This window comes from Sus scrofa, chromosome 11, assembly GCF_000003025.6.
Source record: "Sus scrofa isolate TJ Tabasco breed Duroc chromosome 11, Sscrofa11.1, whole genome shotgun sequence".
NCBI lineage: Eukaryota > Metazoa > Chordata > Mammalia > Artiodactyla > Suidae > Sus > Sus scrofa.
In genome coordinates this window covers 42,244,568-42,260,315 of record NC_010453.5, presented here as the reverse complement: position 1 = coordinate 42,260,315, position 15,748 = coordinate 42,244,568, and the positions used below count along the sequence as shown (strand labels likewise).

The 15,748-nt window shown below is 32.3% G+C and overlaps 1 protein-coding gene across 3 annotated transcripts in view; it reads left to right on the top strand.

Annotated features, from left to right (window-relative positions):
- The window catches only part of KLHL1 (kelch like family member 1), a 387,090-nt gene that overhangs the window by 160,616 nt on the left and 210,726 nt on the right, over nucleotides 1-15,748 (top strand). For all 3 annotated transcript variants that reach the window (XM_021065654.1, XM_003131017.4, XM_021065655.1), the window contains exon 3: nucleotides 320-456. In XM_021065654.1, the coding sequence (XP_020921313.1) occupies nucleotides 320-456 (137 nt within the window). The remainder of the gene's footprint in view (nucleotides 1-319; nucleotides 457-15,748) is intronic.

Here is a 15,748-nt window from a genome sequence, read left to right as displayed (position 1 = left end):
TAAATATGAAAGAAAGAATTATTAAAAAATTATAGAAGAAAATGTAGGACAATGCACTGTGACCAAAGATTGGAGTAGAATTCCTAAATAGGTTTTTTAATTCATAAGACAATAAATAGATAAGTGAATAGATAGATGAAATATACACACATTTACATGGATGATGATACAAGATAGATGATAGATAGATATAGGTAGATAGAAACAGATAAATAATAGATAAATAGATAGATAGAATCCTAGATAGATAGAGTCCTCTGTACTGTCATCTTGTTGACCTTAAATTCATTGCCTAAATTAGATCCTGTAACTCTTTCAGGCTTGTTCTGAGCTCAGTCTCCGACTATTTTGCTGCCATGTTTACAAGTGATGTTTGTGAAGCCAAGCAAGAGGAGATCAAGATGGAAGGAATAGACCCCAATGCCCTCTGGGACCTTGTCCAATTTGCATATACAGGTACAGTAAAAGAATTATAGCTTCATGTTGATGTCTTATGAATTTTAGAATTTGAATATAGGTTTTAAAGGTTAAAAACAATGATTAGTTTTTATCTTTTTTTTTTCAGTTGAAAAACTAACATAAAAAAAATCAAACTACCTTTTTATTTTTCCCTGAAAATCACCAATGTATATATGTAACATATGCCCTGCTCTCTTCCACAAAGAATCTAAACTGGTTTATAATAATAGTCAACGGAATGAGCTTGGGAGAGAAGAGAAGTTATTAATTATTATATATAAATTTGTTAAAACTTCAAGAATCGGGAAGAGATTTTCTAATATTCTTTCTTTTAGGAAATGATGACTTCAAATATTTTCCTTGTAATATGCTTATTTCAATATTAAAGCCTTCACAAACCATTTAACATTGATTGACAAGCTTAGTTAAAAAGGAAAAAGATACTTAGATTTGTGAAAACGGCTAGTTTTTGAAACTTTTTTCTGATCTACTATGTTGTTTTTTTTTATTGGCCTTTGCACGACACATATATGCCATAAACATGGCACAAATATATGGCACATATATATCACACAAATATATAGTACATTTATATGGCAGAAATATATGGTACATACATATGGCACAAATAATTTTGCCATATTAGCCAACACTTGTTGAATATTTCCCAATGTGCAAATATTAGCTGTTTTTTATGGAGAATAAACTAATAAATAAACCATTTCTTTGCCTTCCAGAAGCTCACAGTCCATGTGGAGAAAAGAGTTAGAAGAGGGATAAATATGATAAAGTACCAAACATTGAGAGGAAGTTAGAAGGCATAAAACTTGCTTCTCAGAGCATCATCATGGCTCACATTCATCCAAAACATTTCAAGGAGTTTCAAGATTAATAAGAGAACGGGGCTTACTATAATAAAACTGTGTGATAGAAGCAAAGGCAGATTGTCTGGATTGAGGTAATATTTTTTAGAAACAGCATGTAGTTCATTTTGCCTGAACTTTTGATCATGGTATAAAATTAGGAAAGAGAGACTGGTGCCTGATTACCAAAACAGCAGGACCCTAGCTTAAGGAGCTCTGTTTTTCCAGGATTTCTGGTTACAGGGAAATAAGAGATGGTGTTGTGAAGATCAGCCACTAGAACCAAAATGTGTGGAACTGATGGGAATCAGTCCCCTTGAAGGATTTAGCTTCTCATAGAAATGAGTTTGCTGGAGCAATGTCATCTTTACTCAGGAAATAAAATCTCTTTAGAGAGAAAAAACTCTGGGTGCTTGAATCTCACAGAAGCAATGCGATGGAAAGACAGACATTTTTCAGCCTCTGTGATTTTTAAATTATGTTTTGTCAAAGTAAATGTTGCACTGGACAAAGTTAAAGAGGTAAGGAAGTCTCTCTGTAGGGCTGTTGAAGTAGGTGGGAGAGACCAGAACTCAGTCTTTACCTAATTCTGCTGAGACAAAGGGTAAGAAGATTTTTAAGTGCTGAGGTGGGAAAGAGAACACAGGTCATTGCTGATTGGTTTTACGTAAAGGAAAAGTAACCTTCCCCCTATCCTTGAGACAGAAGGTAGTTTTACAACTTGAAACAATGTGCCCACTCAAATTATGTTCTTCCCCTCTCACAAAAACTGAGAGACTGGAGTGCTATTTCCCTTGATGTTGGCATTTCAAAGAGATCTTCCAGGTCCTTGAGGAAAACATTCCTGGGTTTTAAATCTGGCAAGAGCCCATTTTTTTAAACTTATTTTTTTTTAATAATTTACATATCAAAGCAGTAGAGAAAGATATATAAGTACACATTTTCTAAAGTAAATGCTCTAAGAAAAGGGAGATCAAAGGCCTAGAGTCAGGAAGTAGCCTGTATAAATTTTAGTAAAGCTGAGGGGGCTTTAAGACCATCTTGTTCAATTTCAATTTGCATGTAACATGAAATAGTAGTATAAAAGATCCTGGCCTCCCAGCAAAGAGAGAGAAAATGTAACCACATTACTGTTTCCTGGAAAGGGAAGAATCATGAAGCTAAACATTTTAGGGATCTTTCTAGCAATGCAAAGGCATAGATCCAACGCTTACAGCCTTCATGACCTGGCAGCCTTGAATTTCTTGAGTGCAAAACTAGGTCAAAAGATACTTATCATCGCGCGGCAGAAAGTTGGAAGGTGTTTCAAAGCTCCCTGCTGAATGTAATGACCTAGATTTGGCTCTACTTTGTAGAGGCCAGGCAGGATACAAAGCTACCTTTCAGTCTGCCACTGCCACTCTGGCCTTTGCTCAAATATCCGTATTTCATGGGTAGCTAATATATTTCCAATGGTTAGTTTATAGAAATGTAGTAGATGAGCAATTTGTTTATATAGTAACTTTGGGAGAGTTTTAACCATAATATGAATTATGCACCTTGTCTTTTGCTACATTCAATGTAAGACATTATAACAATGGAAGAGATCAAGTGAGCAATGGTTATAGAAAGGGACAAATTGGAGGTATGTGTATATGTGTCTATTTAGCCAGCCTGCTAGCTGATCTCTAAGTCTTTCCTTTGCAGAAGGCTAAAAATAGATGCATCACAGGAAAGAGAGGCAATGAATGAGCAGTGAGATCCTCAAAGGGTCATCCAATTGGGAATATTTTCTTAAATTCTGAAGTTCAAGAGGCTTTGGAGAAACTAAGGAGGTTCATCTATGTCAAGAATTGACAGTTAACTACTAGCTGTGGAAATATTGTGCCCAGGAGAGATGGGTACAAGTACTTTCAAATGATTTAAACAGATAAAAATTTCCATGAGATCTGGAAAGTCTTTTAGGTTTAAAAGAACTATATGGAGCTAATTTTTATCTCACTAAAAGTTAAAGAATGAATTGGTAAAGTAGCCTGAGATAAGCTTCAATGATTATAACGTATAATAACCTTTGTTTTGAAGAAAGAGAAATCATTCTTTAAAGGCTTCATGGGGTAAAATCTGTACATGGTCTAAGAAATGGGAGACATTCTCTCTATTTATCTTTTCCCCTACACCAGCAAATTAGGAATGAGAAGGATTGGGACTGGGGGCTTGGTCAAATTTCATTAAGAACCGAAACAAATATTTAGGGATTTTTTTTCTGGTAATTTGGAGGGATGATCTGGGTACAAAGAGCTGACTGCTGGGCGATAACTTAAATGGAATTAGAATTTTTTCTAAAGGAAAAATATATAATAGTGAAAAGGTTAATGCTAGAAATAGGTAATATTGAATAAAGAAAACCAATAAAATCTTATGTTTACAACATTAAAGAAAACATTTTTGGAAGTATGAAGGGTAAAGATTCAACTATAAAAATGATGACTAACTATCACAATGTCAAATCTAACTTCTTTCTGTACAATAAAAGGAACTGTAAGGTCAATTTTTTTTTCACATACTGTGTAGCTCAAGAATGGAAAGGAAATGAAAATTTACACTGATGTTAGAAATAATTGTACATATAATGGGAAAGTTCATATCACCTTTCTAAATTCTTGATCAACTATTTAATTTCTTTTTTAAAATTTTCTCTTGGGTTTTCTTTCTGTTTGCTTTTTTTTAATAGGGAAATTAAAAAAATTATGATCTTAGTCATATAGAACAAAGAACTATTTAGCAACTTTATGTGTTATAAAATAATGCCCTTTGACCATTCGGTGTCTTAAATTTAAATTTGAACATTTAGTTGTAATCCATGGAATATGCAATTATAAGATTGTGTATCAGTTATTCAAGTTCAAGCCTTAATTCAGTTAAAAATATTTCGGGACTTGTTGAGTAAAGAGGGATGCACTAAGGGCTACAAAAGAAAATATAAATTGAGACTGGATGGAAACAGTAAAATGACATACATTTTTGCCCAAAATCGGTAATGAATAGACTTATTGGAGCTGGGCATAGTGAAACAGCTTTTTTACTTATGTTTTCTAAAGCAGTAAGATCTATGTATCACTATTTATTTAATTATAACCTCAGTTGTGTAGTGTCAAACAGACTTAAAACTAGCTTTTTAAATGTTTTCCTACATGAAATGGAGTTCCTATTTTGTAGGTGTACTCATCTAGAAAAAACCTGGGATATTATTATTATTATTTTTAATCTGCAGTAAAGCCTGTGATTTGGGATAATCAAGTCAAGGCTGTTTTGGAATTATTCTACAGGACATCCTCAGAAGCATGGAATCAGAGAAGAAAAAAAAAGATAATATGTTTATAGTTTTCATCATTCTACTTTCAAATTATTTAGAAAGTTAGATGGTATAAAAGTTTAGAAATTCCATCCAGCATTATAAATTTCAAGTGGACGCTTTTATATGGCTAACTATTTAATACAAAGCAGAGGCACCCAAACTATTTTTCCAGAATTATGTATGTGATATCTCAAATAAGTATTGACAAAAATCATCATAAGTCAAAATTTTGTTGTTTTCTTTTGAATTAATATGAAGAGACATATTTTTTCAATGCTTAAGAGATGCTGAAGTCTTCAATGCAGCCTAGTCAGTGATATAAAGTAAATTGACAAAGATCAATAGTAAGATGTTGAACCTATTATTACAGTAAAATGTCAGAACACAAGTTGAATGGTGTCATCTCTACTGAATCAATGTCCTTTGTAGAGTCAATTATGATGCAGTTCCTTATAGTGGCTTATGAATCTTTTGCTCTCACAGTTGTCCGGGTAGCTTATATGGACCCCTAAGTTGCTGGATGGAAGCTCACTGGAGGCTTGAGTCAACTTTCCCCCTGGTCTAGCACTAGTTCCCTGAAGAGGGAAATGACACCTGACAATTTGGGCACATTAATAACTAATAGCTCTTGCCCTATGAATGCACTGAACGCCTCCAAGTTTGACTACATGCCTACTGAGTGCTATGCCTGTGGTGCACTCTGGCTGAATTACACATATTCTCTGCCTTCAAGAGACTGTCCAATTTAAGATATAAAATACTAATTTTTGTTACTTTCTTTTGGTATAAACATACTTTTTGATGTACACAGCCTAGTGTTTCCTCATTAGAGAATGATATAAAACAAATTTTGAGGGAAAAAACATTTTGAGGGCTACTATATTGATTTTGTGAATTATATATATCCTGTGAATTTTATATATATATATATATATATATATATATATATATATAGTGATATCTACATATATGTATACACACATAGCTATGTGTATATATGTGTGCGTGTGTGTGTGTGTATATAAATTCTAGCTGAAAATTGATGGTCACATTGTGAAAATGAAAGAGGAAATTTAATATATTTGAAAAGGATGCTCTGGGGTTCACTTTGTTTTAAAGTTGCCTCGGGCTGATAGAAATTTCCTTCTGGTTTATCTCTTACATAGTCAGTATTATCCTGACATACTTGAAAATATACTGTGTTCATTGATGCGTAAGGAAATGGAGTTTGAACAAATATAGAAGATGGGATTGCAGGGTTACTAGAAAGTGTCAGGTCCTGTTGAAAACTGATAAAGACAAGGTTTAAATAAAGGGAGCTGTCCATCTAGCAGTGGTATTGAAAATAGGGATAGAAAATTAAACTGCCAAATGGCAAATCTTTGATCATACTGAAGAGTTAACTTCCTTGTGAGGGGGGAAAAAAAAAAAGAAAAAGAAAGGTTTGTGTGCCACTGAAGTTAAAGAATGTCTTAGTACATGCTAAGGAAGAGTAAGATGGTTCCTGCTTACTGCCAAACATTTGAACAAAATAAATACACACATATAGGAGCTGAGATGTTTAATGTTCTGCTTTAATATTAAAAAATATACATCAATATACTCAGCCTGGACTGGATATTCTAATTCCCTTCAGAATTTTTTATTGTAATTAAATTATTGTCTTATTTTTATTACTGGTTTAATTCAAGTGGCATGTGTATTCAAGTACATTAGCAGAATATTAGTTTTAAACTGAGGGCTTTTACTAGATGAGAAAATCCTGTACTCAATTTTAGAAACTGAGCCTTTAATGACTAGTTTTATGTATTACTATTACCAACTAATTAAAAATATTGATTTATTTTCATAAGATGTTGAAATTATCTATGTGTATCAGTAAGAAAAAAAGTAAAAATAATAAAGTAAAATAAAATAAATAATTCTAGTATTGTCATCATTTCCATTATTTTACCAGAAAACTCTGTGTGTGTGCAAAACTTGAATACTATAAAATTAATTGGGGAAACATTACTGTATTAAATAATTTAAAGTGATGTATAATTTGTAAATACTGTGCAAATTTTGTAGTAATTATTGAATGCATTTTTGTTTGTGCTTTGGGGTTTCATAAACAGACTGACGATGAAAAGCTATGTGAAATGATATTTGCTAGCTATAGAGGAAAGGTTCTGTCTCTTCTGCACTGTAACACACATCTACTTTCTGAGTTTCGAAGTAAGGAAAATCTCTCAGGTCTCATCTTATAATTAACTTTGCTTTCTTAGAAAAAAATCTGCTTTGATTTTATTTTATTGTAGGTCTCAATCTTAAAATTGCTTACATTTGCCTCTGCTTTGGGTACTAGAAAAGCATAAAGTGAATCAGAAGCCATTACACCAACTGTGCAGGGTACTTGCTTGTATTCTTGTGCCATTAATGTTATATTGGATTGCACTGTCTCAGGAGTATTTTATCTTCACTCTCATCCCAAAACAGCTGTATGCTTTATTTTGTTCTATTTGAAGGGCAGTTCCTATGTATAGTGCAGTGTGTTTTATTTAACACTGAAAATATCTGTGATCTTTGGCCAGGACTTATATTCAAATAGAAATCATTATAATGTGGGCATCCCAGTATTCATTCTTGTTGTGGGGCATTTATTCTAGTTGGCACTACCTACTTCTTAGTTTTCATTAAGAATTTTGATGGTAGCCTTCGGCCTCCCCCATATTATAATTTAGAATGTTAGTTAAATTACTTAGCTTTAGGGAGTCTTAAGATTACTCAACTGTGAGAAAGGGAAAATAAGAATGTGTAAGGGAGAAGATTATTTTAAGGAAAAATCAACTAATAAAATTAAGTAGTTTTAGTATAATGCTTAGCTTATTATTAGCATTTATTTATGAAGATTATTCATAATATGTATTTTTATAAGTTTTTGCAAATCCTTTGCATATTCTGTTATAAAAAACATAAAGACTGAGAACTGGGGAGGGAATAATTACTTCATTCTTTAAACATTCATAACTTTTGAATCCAATTTATTGTATGCTTCAGTATTACTGTATGATTTCAATTCATATGTATGATTCCATATTCATTTTTAGTGGTACATGTTTTGTTTATACCATCCACTGTAATTTTCTTACCTTATATATATGAGATGTGGTTTTATCATATATTACACTTATTATTTTATCTCATCTGATCCACACAGCAACATTCTGAGATTGATAGTTACTCAAATTTATTGTCAGATATGGAAATGGAAACATCATAACACAGAGGTTAGGAAAATAACATAGACATGGGGAATTCCCTGATGGTCTAGTGGTTAGGACACGGTGCTTTCACCACTGCAGCCCAGGTTCAATAGCTGGTCTGAGAGCTGAGATCCCACATCAAGTTGCTGCATGCTGTGCATCCCCCCCCCCGCCACAAATTAACATAGATGTGAAATTACAGTCTAGTTTTTCCAATGACATTTTGATGTTCTTTCTACTAGTTATGAAGCTACTCAACATTGTCTGATTAATATGAGGAGAAATGATGCTTTTATGTACTTATGCAACTGCCACATTGTGTGAAAAAAATGTGACCTTCTATTGAGCTAGTATCAACTATTAATCAAATATATTTTTTTCTTACAATTAATTTCCCTTTACACAAAATCATGAATAATCTAAGGAAAGTATACAGATACTGCCCAAATGGAGAATTGTTTGTGGTTGCTTTTAGCACTATTTAAATAGGGGCTTCCTTTGTGGCTCAGTGGCAATGAGCCTGAGTAGTATCCATGAAGATGCGGGTTCAATCCCTGGCCTTGTTCAGTAGGTTAAGGATCTGGGGTTTCCATGAGCTGTGGTGCAGATCGCAGATGTAGCTTGGATCCCACATTTGTATGGCTGTGGTGTAGGCAGGCAGCTGCAGCTGCGATTCAACTCCTAGCCTGGAACTTCCACATGTTGAGACCCTAAAAAGCAAAAAAAAAAAAAAAAAAACTTCTCAGGCTTGGATATTTTCAAATTCAGAAATCTGCAATTTTAACTCTGATTTTTTTATCTAAATAAGTAAAATTATAAAAACACTAGTCATGTTTAATATTTAATATTTGGGGATGTTTCACTCACATCTGTTACGTCTGACAATACTCACCTTTTTGTTGAAATTGGGAAAACTGAAGCATGAACTTTTCACATATGTTTCTAAATAATACATAGCTTTTAAAAACTACTTTGAGTTTTGACTATTTCTCAATACTTTGCATTTAAAATTTTATAGGACCGATGTTTTTTGCAGATGGTATCAAAAAACAACTAAATGCAGTGAAAAACAATAAAGAAACAAACACAAAACAAACCCAGTCACTCCACCCTTCTAAGACTTCCAGAAATTATCATTTTCCCTTGGTTTGCCATTTTTGATGAGGAGTTACTTATCCTTCATGTTTGAGAAAATAAATTTATAATGAGAACTCCAAGCACTTTAATTTAAATGCTTTGTTTCCCTTGAATAAGGGACAGTAAGGGCTACCCAAGGAGAAAAGCCAGTTTCAGCCAGAAATGGATTGCATGCTTTAAGACATCCTAAAGGGGCACCTTATCCCTGACCCTTTTAAACTGTGGGCTTGATTTTTCGCAGGCACATTGTAGCCACAACTGAACTTGCGTTCCACTCCTAGTCCTCAATCAGAGAAAACCTCTATCCAGATGGCTATCTTGTGAGTCTGAGGCAGGTTTCCCACCCCAGCTTTTCTTCTTTTGTGGAGAAATGTTTAGAAGTAAGTAGAGAAGGGGCTAATGAAGAGTAAAAATATCAGTAAAGACAATCTAGACTAGTAATGGAAATTCACTCTTGCCAGAAGAATTGTAAAATCACTTTATGTTGATTGAATATATAACATTTTTATTCCTGATACATTCATATCTACAAAATGTAACAGTACTTTGAAATATATGTCATTAATTATCATCATGTGTTTTCCTGGGCTAAACTGTCTACTTTATGATAAATGGGCGTTTTTATATAACAGGACATTTTTGAATTTTTTGACAAATTATTTTGCTTATCAAATTAAGTTAAAGAAAATATATTTAGATCTAAGTGCAAACCTTATATCTTATATTCATTTAATTAATATTTGCCATTACAAAATGGCTTCAGAATAAAATATGTAAATGAGGGAAATTAAGGTGTTAGTAAATATAAATGGATGATCTAAGGTAGTGTTTTGGGAGGGGATTTCACTGGTTATCTGAGAATCAACTGTGTACTTGCTGAGGAATAGTTTGTAGTATTGCACTTTCCTTAGTCCCAGTGGGACCAAGAAATATTGATTATGACTATGGATTTTATATGTGATTTTTAAAAAAACATGAATTCTTATAGTCAGAAAATGAAAGTAGTAATCTCTGACCTATAATTGTAGCAAAAAGGGAATTAGAAAACATACTAAGCATATTTTGAGTGCCAAGATAGCACTCCAGAGAAAATTATCTGCTAATCAAGTAAACAAACAAAAACAATCTGGCAACTCAGAAGCCCCAGAGTACAAAGGAAGAGGGTAGGAAGGATGGCTTTATGCAGATAGGAATGTAGAACTCCCAGTTGGAGTAAAATATCATAACTTTTTAATTTCCACTATATGACCATCCGAGGTAGTGTCCAAAATATTTAAGCATCCAAGATGGAGCAACTTCAATTCAATTCACCTAGTTCTTTGAGAGCATAGTGTAACAATATGTAAGTACAGTTGCTACAAAATCAGTCTAATGAGAAGGTGTATTCTCTTTATCCTTTCCATCTCATCTGTATTTTCTAGATTGAAGTAGAACAATAAAGGAAGAAAATAAATCTAGAAAATCATTCGCAGAAGCCACAGTATTATAATATGGTCATAATTCATTCCTAATTATCCATGGTGTATAAGACTTTGAAATTCAAATAAAAAATATATGAAAAATTCATTCAAACTCAAATCTGCAACACCCATGATACGACTTATATCTTAAGCTATTAAGATTGTTTTTATTCATAAAAATTATATGTTGATCTTTTGTTTTAGTTCTCCGTAAACAAGACAAAGGAAGAAGCATAGTCAGATATGCTATAAAATAAAAACTAATATTTTGCTCAAAAAAACCGAGGTTTCCGATATTAAAATCTGAGAGGAATATTTTTGAGTATTTGAATACTTGTAAGACACAATGGTGCACTTCAGAAAGCCTCATTAAAATGCCAAAAGTAGATATAATAATGAACTGTTGGCTGATTCAAATTTGAATTGTGCTGACCAGAATTATAGATTATTAAAAAGTTCATGTATTAATCAAGAGAATATTAAAATCTTTGGATCAAATTTTGTTGGGTTCAGAACACATGGAATTTGAAGATATTGGTTTTATCTATGCTGAACTTGAGTCCATGTTCTATGTAAATATGTCTTAAAATATGCATATTCACAACCAAAATTGCCTTGACTATTGAGTGACACACTGCTTTAGATTAATCTCTATAGCAAGTAGTGGGAGTGGGAAATATTCTATTTAGTTAATTAGGGACAGAGTAATAAACTATAGTACACTGAAATAAGAGGCGACATTCTATTCTTAAAGTCAAGGAGGTTAAACACCTGTGCATAAGTGTGGATTAAGGGAATGTTCGGACAAAGTCAAGATTTTTACTGAGCAATCAATTCCTTGTTCTTTCCAATGGATAAATGTGTAAAGATAGTAGATTTAAAACAATTTAAGTACATGAAAACTACTGACATTTTTGGTTTTAACTCAATACCCAGCGGACTTTCCTAAAGACAAAGGGGTGCAGGTTTAATGGAAAAAGGATGATCTTTGTGGTCCCAACTACTTTCTTACTGTTCCTTGAACACACACTTCCCTAACTTTTCTAACAGTGAACTTTTGAACTCTGAGGTATATTTAGCACTCAAAACACATAAACCATGCTTTTCTTATGGCTCAAATGCAAGCGAGACTTCGTTTATTAATTAAAATGTTCTAAGCTTATAGAACTTCCAGGTATGGATTATCATGATGTTTGCTAAAATTGGTTTGCTATAATTTTTAGAGTACACTCAGGATTTTCCTCCAGGAAAGAGAGAAAGTGCATATTCGGCTACCAGTGCCAGTAATGTCGTACGTAATAGATTAAGGGAAAATTTGACAGAAGCAAAAGTCTAAATTGCAGTAAAAATCAATTAATTTTGGTAATTGTTAAAAAGACATGTAAACATTAAATTTAATAAAATGATATAAACCAAATATTCTCATAGATCTCCTCTCTTTTTTTGAAACACTGAAAAAACCCTAGGAATTTATTGATGTAAATAAATTATTATGTAATTAAATTCTAAATTATGTATGTAATTAATCTGCTGTCAGGGAGATAAATCAAAGCTCCCCACTTCTTAAAGAGGGGCTGTGCATAGGGACTTCCTTCCAGAGAGCAGGGTACGGAAAAGGGGGTAAAATGTTTCTTGTACTATGCAGAAACCTGACAAACACTACTCCTACCATGTAATCAAAATTGACGTGAACAGTGATAAGTCATCTTGATAGTATATACCCTTGATATGATGTGATGAGACCAAAGGCCCATAATCCTGGTGTAATCATAATTAGATAAATCCCAACTGGAGCACATTCTGCAAAATACTTAAGTAGTACTTTTGAAACTGTCAAAGTCATTAAAACAAGAAAAGGCTGAGAAACTGTCACAGCTAAGGGTTGCCTAAGGATATAAAACAACTAAATGAAATGAGGTATCTTGCCTAGGATCCTGGAACAGAAGAAAAGGATAATATGTAGAAAACTAAGTACATGTGAGTAAAGTACAAACTTTAGTTAATGATAATACAACAATGCTGATTAATTAATTTAACAATTGTGCCATAGAACTAACTAGCAAAACTAGATATGAGGTCTGCGGAAAATCTTTGTGATACCTTCCCATATTTTTGCAAGTTTTGTGTAAATCTGAAGTATTTTAATAAAAAATTATTTTTATTCCTATGAATTACTAAAATATCCAATATTAATTAAACTCTAGTTTAGCAATGTATTATTTCTTGCTCTTTCCATTAAAAATAGATAGAGATAGATAGATACTAGGTAGATAGATAGACAGACAGATAGATAAATAGATCAGTTATTTAGTTTATTTTATGGATTTTACAGGCGGTTTTTGCACTTATCTGGTAAAATGCATTCTTTTTTCAATGTAACTGATTTTATAGATAAAATAGTTACACAGCACAATTGTTAATAGTATACAACTTGAATATTAATTAGAAACAGTACAGATTCATATTCTTTTATAATCTTCACATTTTTCTCATTATATTTTACCTATATTCATTCCAATATGATGTGTATTTAATGATCTTTGTAGAAAATCAGAGTTTGAGTCTGCTGGCATGTGTTCAAATAAACAGTAGCTTTAGCATTGATTTAATGTGAGATTATAGCTAAATATAGCACACATTGGAACGCTATTTCAAAAGTCAGTCCCTTCTTATTCCCTTCGTTGATTTGAAGGAGAATGACACTAATCCTATCAATAATACTTGTAGGGTCAAATTCAACCACTGAGGTTTTACCCTATTGCTAATTATTGGGTTAAAGCATGGTCATGTATTAAGCTTTTTTTTTTTTTTTTTGCCAAGGCAACGAAAAGGAAACACTTCTGGGGAACTTTCAGTAAAGATTTTTTCACTGATGCAAGGGAAATATTCATGAAGGAATACTTTCTCTTTTTATGGGTATACTCCTGCCTGAATTTGAAGCTTGAAACTATGGCAACCATAAGGGAAACAACAAGGCTCTTAAGAAGATGGCTGTTTCCTGATGATGTGTTGAGCCTTTAAGTTAGTTCTGGGGACAACTGTCCTCTGGACTTATCAAGAAATATTATAAATATTTCCCTATTTTGAAAGAAAATTTTCTCAGAGTCTTATTTTCCTATAGCCATGGGATCCTTAGATATTTAAAATTTCATCTAAGTATCAGATATTTTAAGCCAATTTTCAATGGCACCTATAGTGAAAACATACAGATTTTCCCTCTCAATAAGCAAGTCTAAAGCAATTTGTGAACATTAATGTCCTGAGAGTTAACTTTTGGTGGATGTACAGAATAACTTTTTTTTTTCACTAACAGTAGTCATGGCCTTTTTTCAAGGTTCACTTTTAAGTCAAATACTTAGCAGATTTTTCCTTTTTATCATCCAAATCTGTCAAAAAAAAATAGTCAGGTTCTAGATATAAAGAAATGTATCACGCATGGGGTAGCTCAATTTGGGTGCATTCAGGCTCAACACTTACATTCTATTTGTGCCTTCTGGCTTTTACAAATGGATTCTATTATTGTATACATTCCAAGATAAAAAAAATAGAATGTTTTTCTCTTTGAAACAAACAATGCTTATATTCTGCCAATTCACATCCAAAGTTACCTGTGAAAATTGTTTCTCTCTCTCTGTCTCTTTTTTAAATAAGGAAGAGCGATGAGATGCCCAGCTAACATTTTATCTAAATTATTATAAAGTACAATGTTAGATCCAGCATTTGAATTTGGACTGAACAATTATTTGCTCTTACACAATCTATAGCTCATTTTACTGCATAATATCTCTGAATCACTTTCCAGGTGTTTATCTGGGAAGGTAAACATACTAAGATGCACATACAAACATACACACTACACACCATATTGTATGTTAGAGTTACACTTATAAGATTATTTTAACAATACTTTAGTCAAGCAATTTAAATTGATAATAGTGTATATGAAGTTTCCAGGACTGTAATAATATACTCTATATTTTGTAAACTTAAGAAAAAAGGTACACATAACCATAACTTTTCTGAATTATAACATTCTATCTCTAATTTTGTTAGTAGAGTTTTAATAAAAACCCTTTTTTTTAAAGATTTTATTGATGAATAATTGACATACAATGTACTATACACATATAAGGTGTACAATTTGTCCTATGTATGCAAACATAAAATCATTATCACAATCAGGATAATGAATGTACCCATCACCCCTTTTTATTATCCATCTTATTGCCTCTCCTCACCGTTAACCCATAATCAGATATGGATAATCTGATTTATGTCACTCACAATAAACACTTTGGGTTGGTTAAGAATTTTAATTACATTGGGTCATAAGAGTTATTTTTTGTCTGGTTTCTTATACTTAGCAGAATTATTTGACACTTAGCATTATCCACCATGATGTTGTGTATATCAATAATTCTTTCTAACTTATTGCTGAATAGTAACCTTATGAACAGACAGACTACAATTTGTTCATCCATTCACTTGTTGATGAACAATGAGTTGTTTTCAATGTTTAATCATTAAAAAATAAATCTACTACATGCATTCATGTATAAGGATTTATACTGACATATTCTTTTATTTCTCTTGAGTAAATACTTAGGAGTGGAATAACTGAGTCATTTGAAATGTGAAAATGTAAAGCTGTTTTCCAAAATGGTTATATCATATCACATTTCTACCAGTAGCACTAATGCATGTCATTGTATTTCACTGCTCTTTTTAACATTGCATTCGCCTAAACACTAATGATGTTGAGCATTTTACATTCATTTATCTTCTTTTGTGGAATATCTACTTAAATAACTTGCCCGTTATATTTTAATTATTGAGTTTTAGAGTTTTGTGTGTATTCTAGATAGAAGCAATTTATCAGATATATGATTTTGCAAATACTTTTTTCCAGTTCATGGTTCACCTTTTTGTTCCTTTCCTCTTGTCACTTGTAGTGATTTTTATAAAGTCTGATCTAGCAATTTTTTTCTTGTCGATTATGCTTTCTGATGTTTTATTTAACAACTTATTAATTAACTAAGATTACCAAAGATTTCTCCTAAGTTTTCCTAGGGAAATTTATAGTTTTAAATTTAGGACTGTGATGCATTTTGAGTAATCTTTGTAATTGCGTGGGGTATGGATTAAAACACATTTTTGAACATGGATGTCTTTTTGTACAAAAACTATTCTTTTTCAATTGAAATGTTTTTGTGCCTTTGCAAAACTTTACATATGTGTAGTTCTATTTCT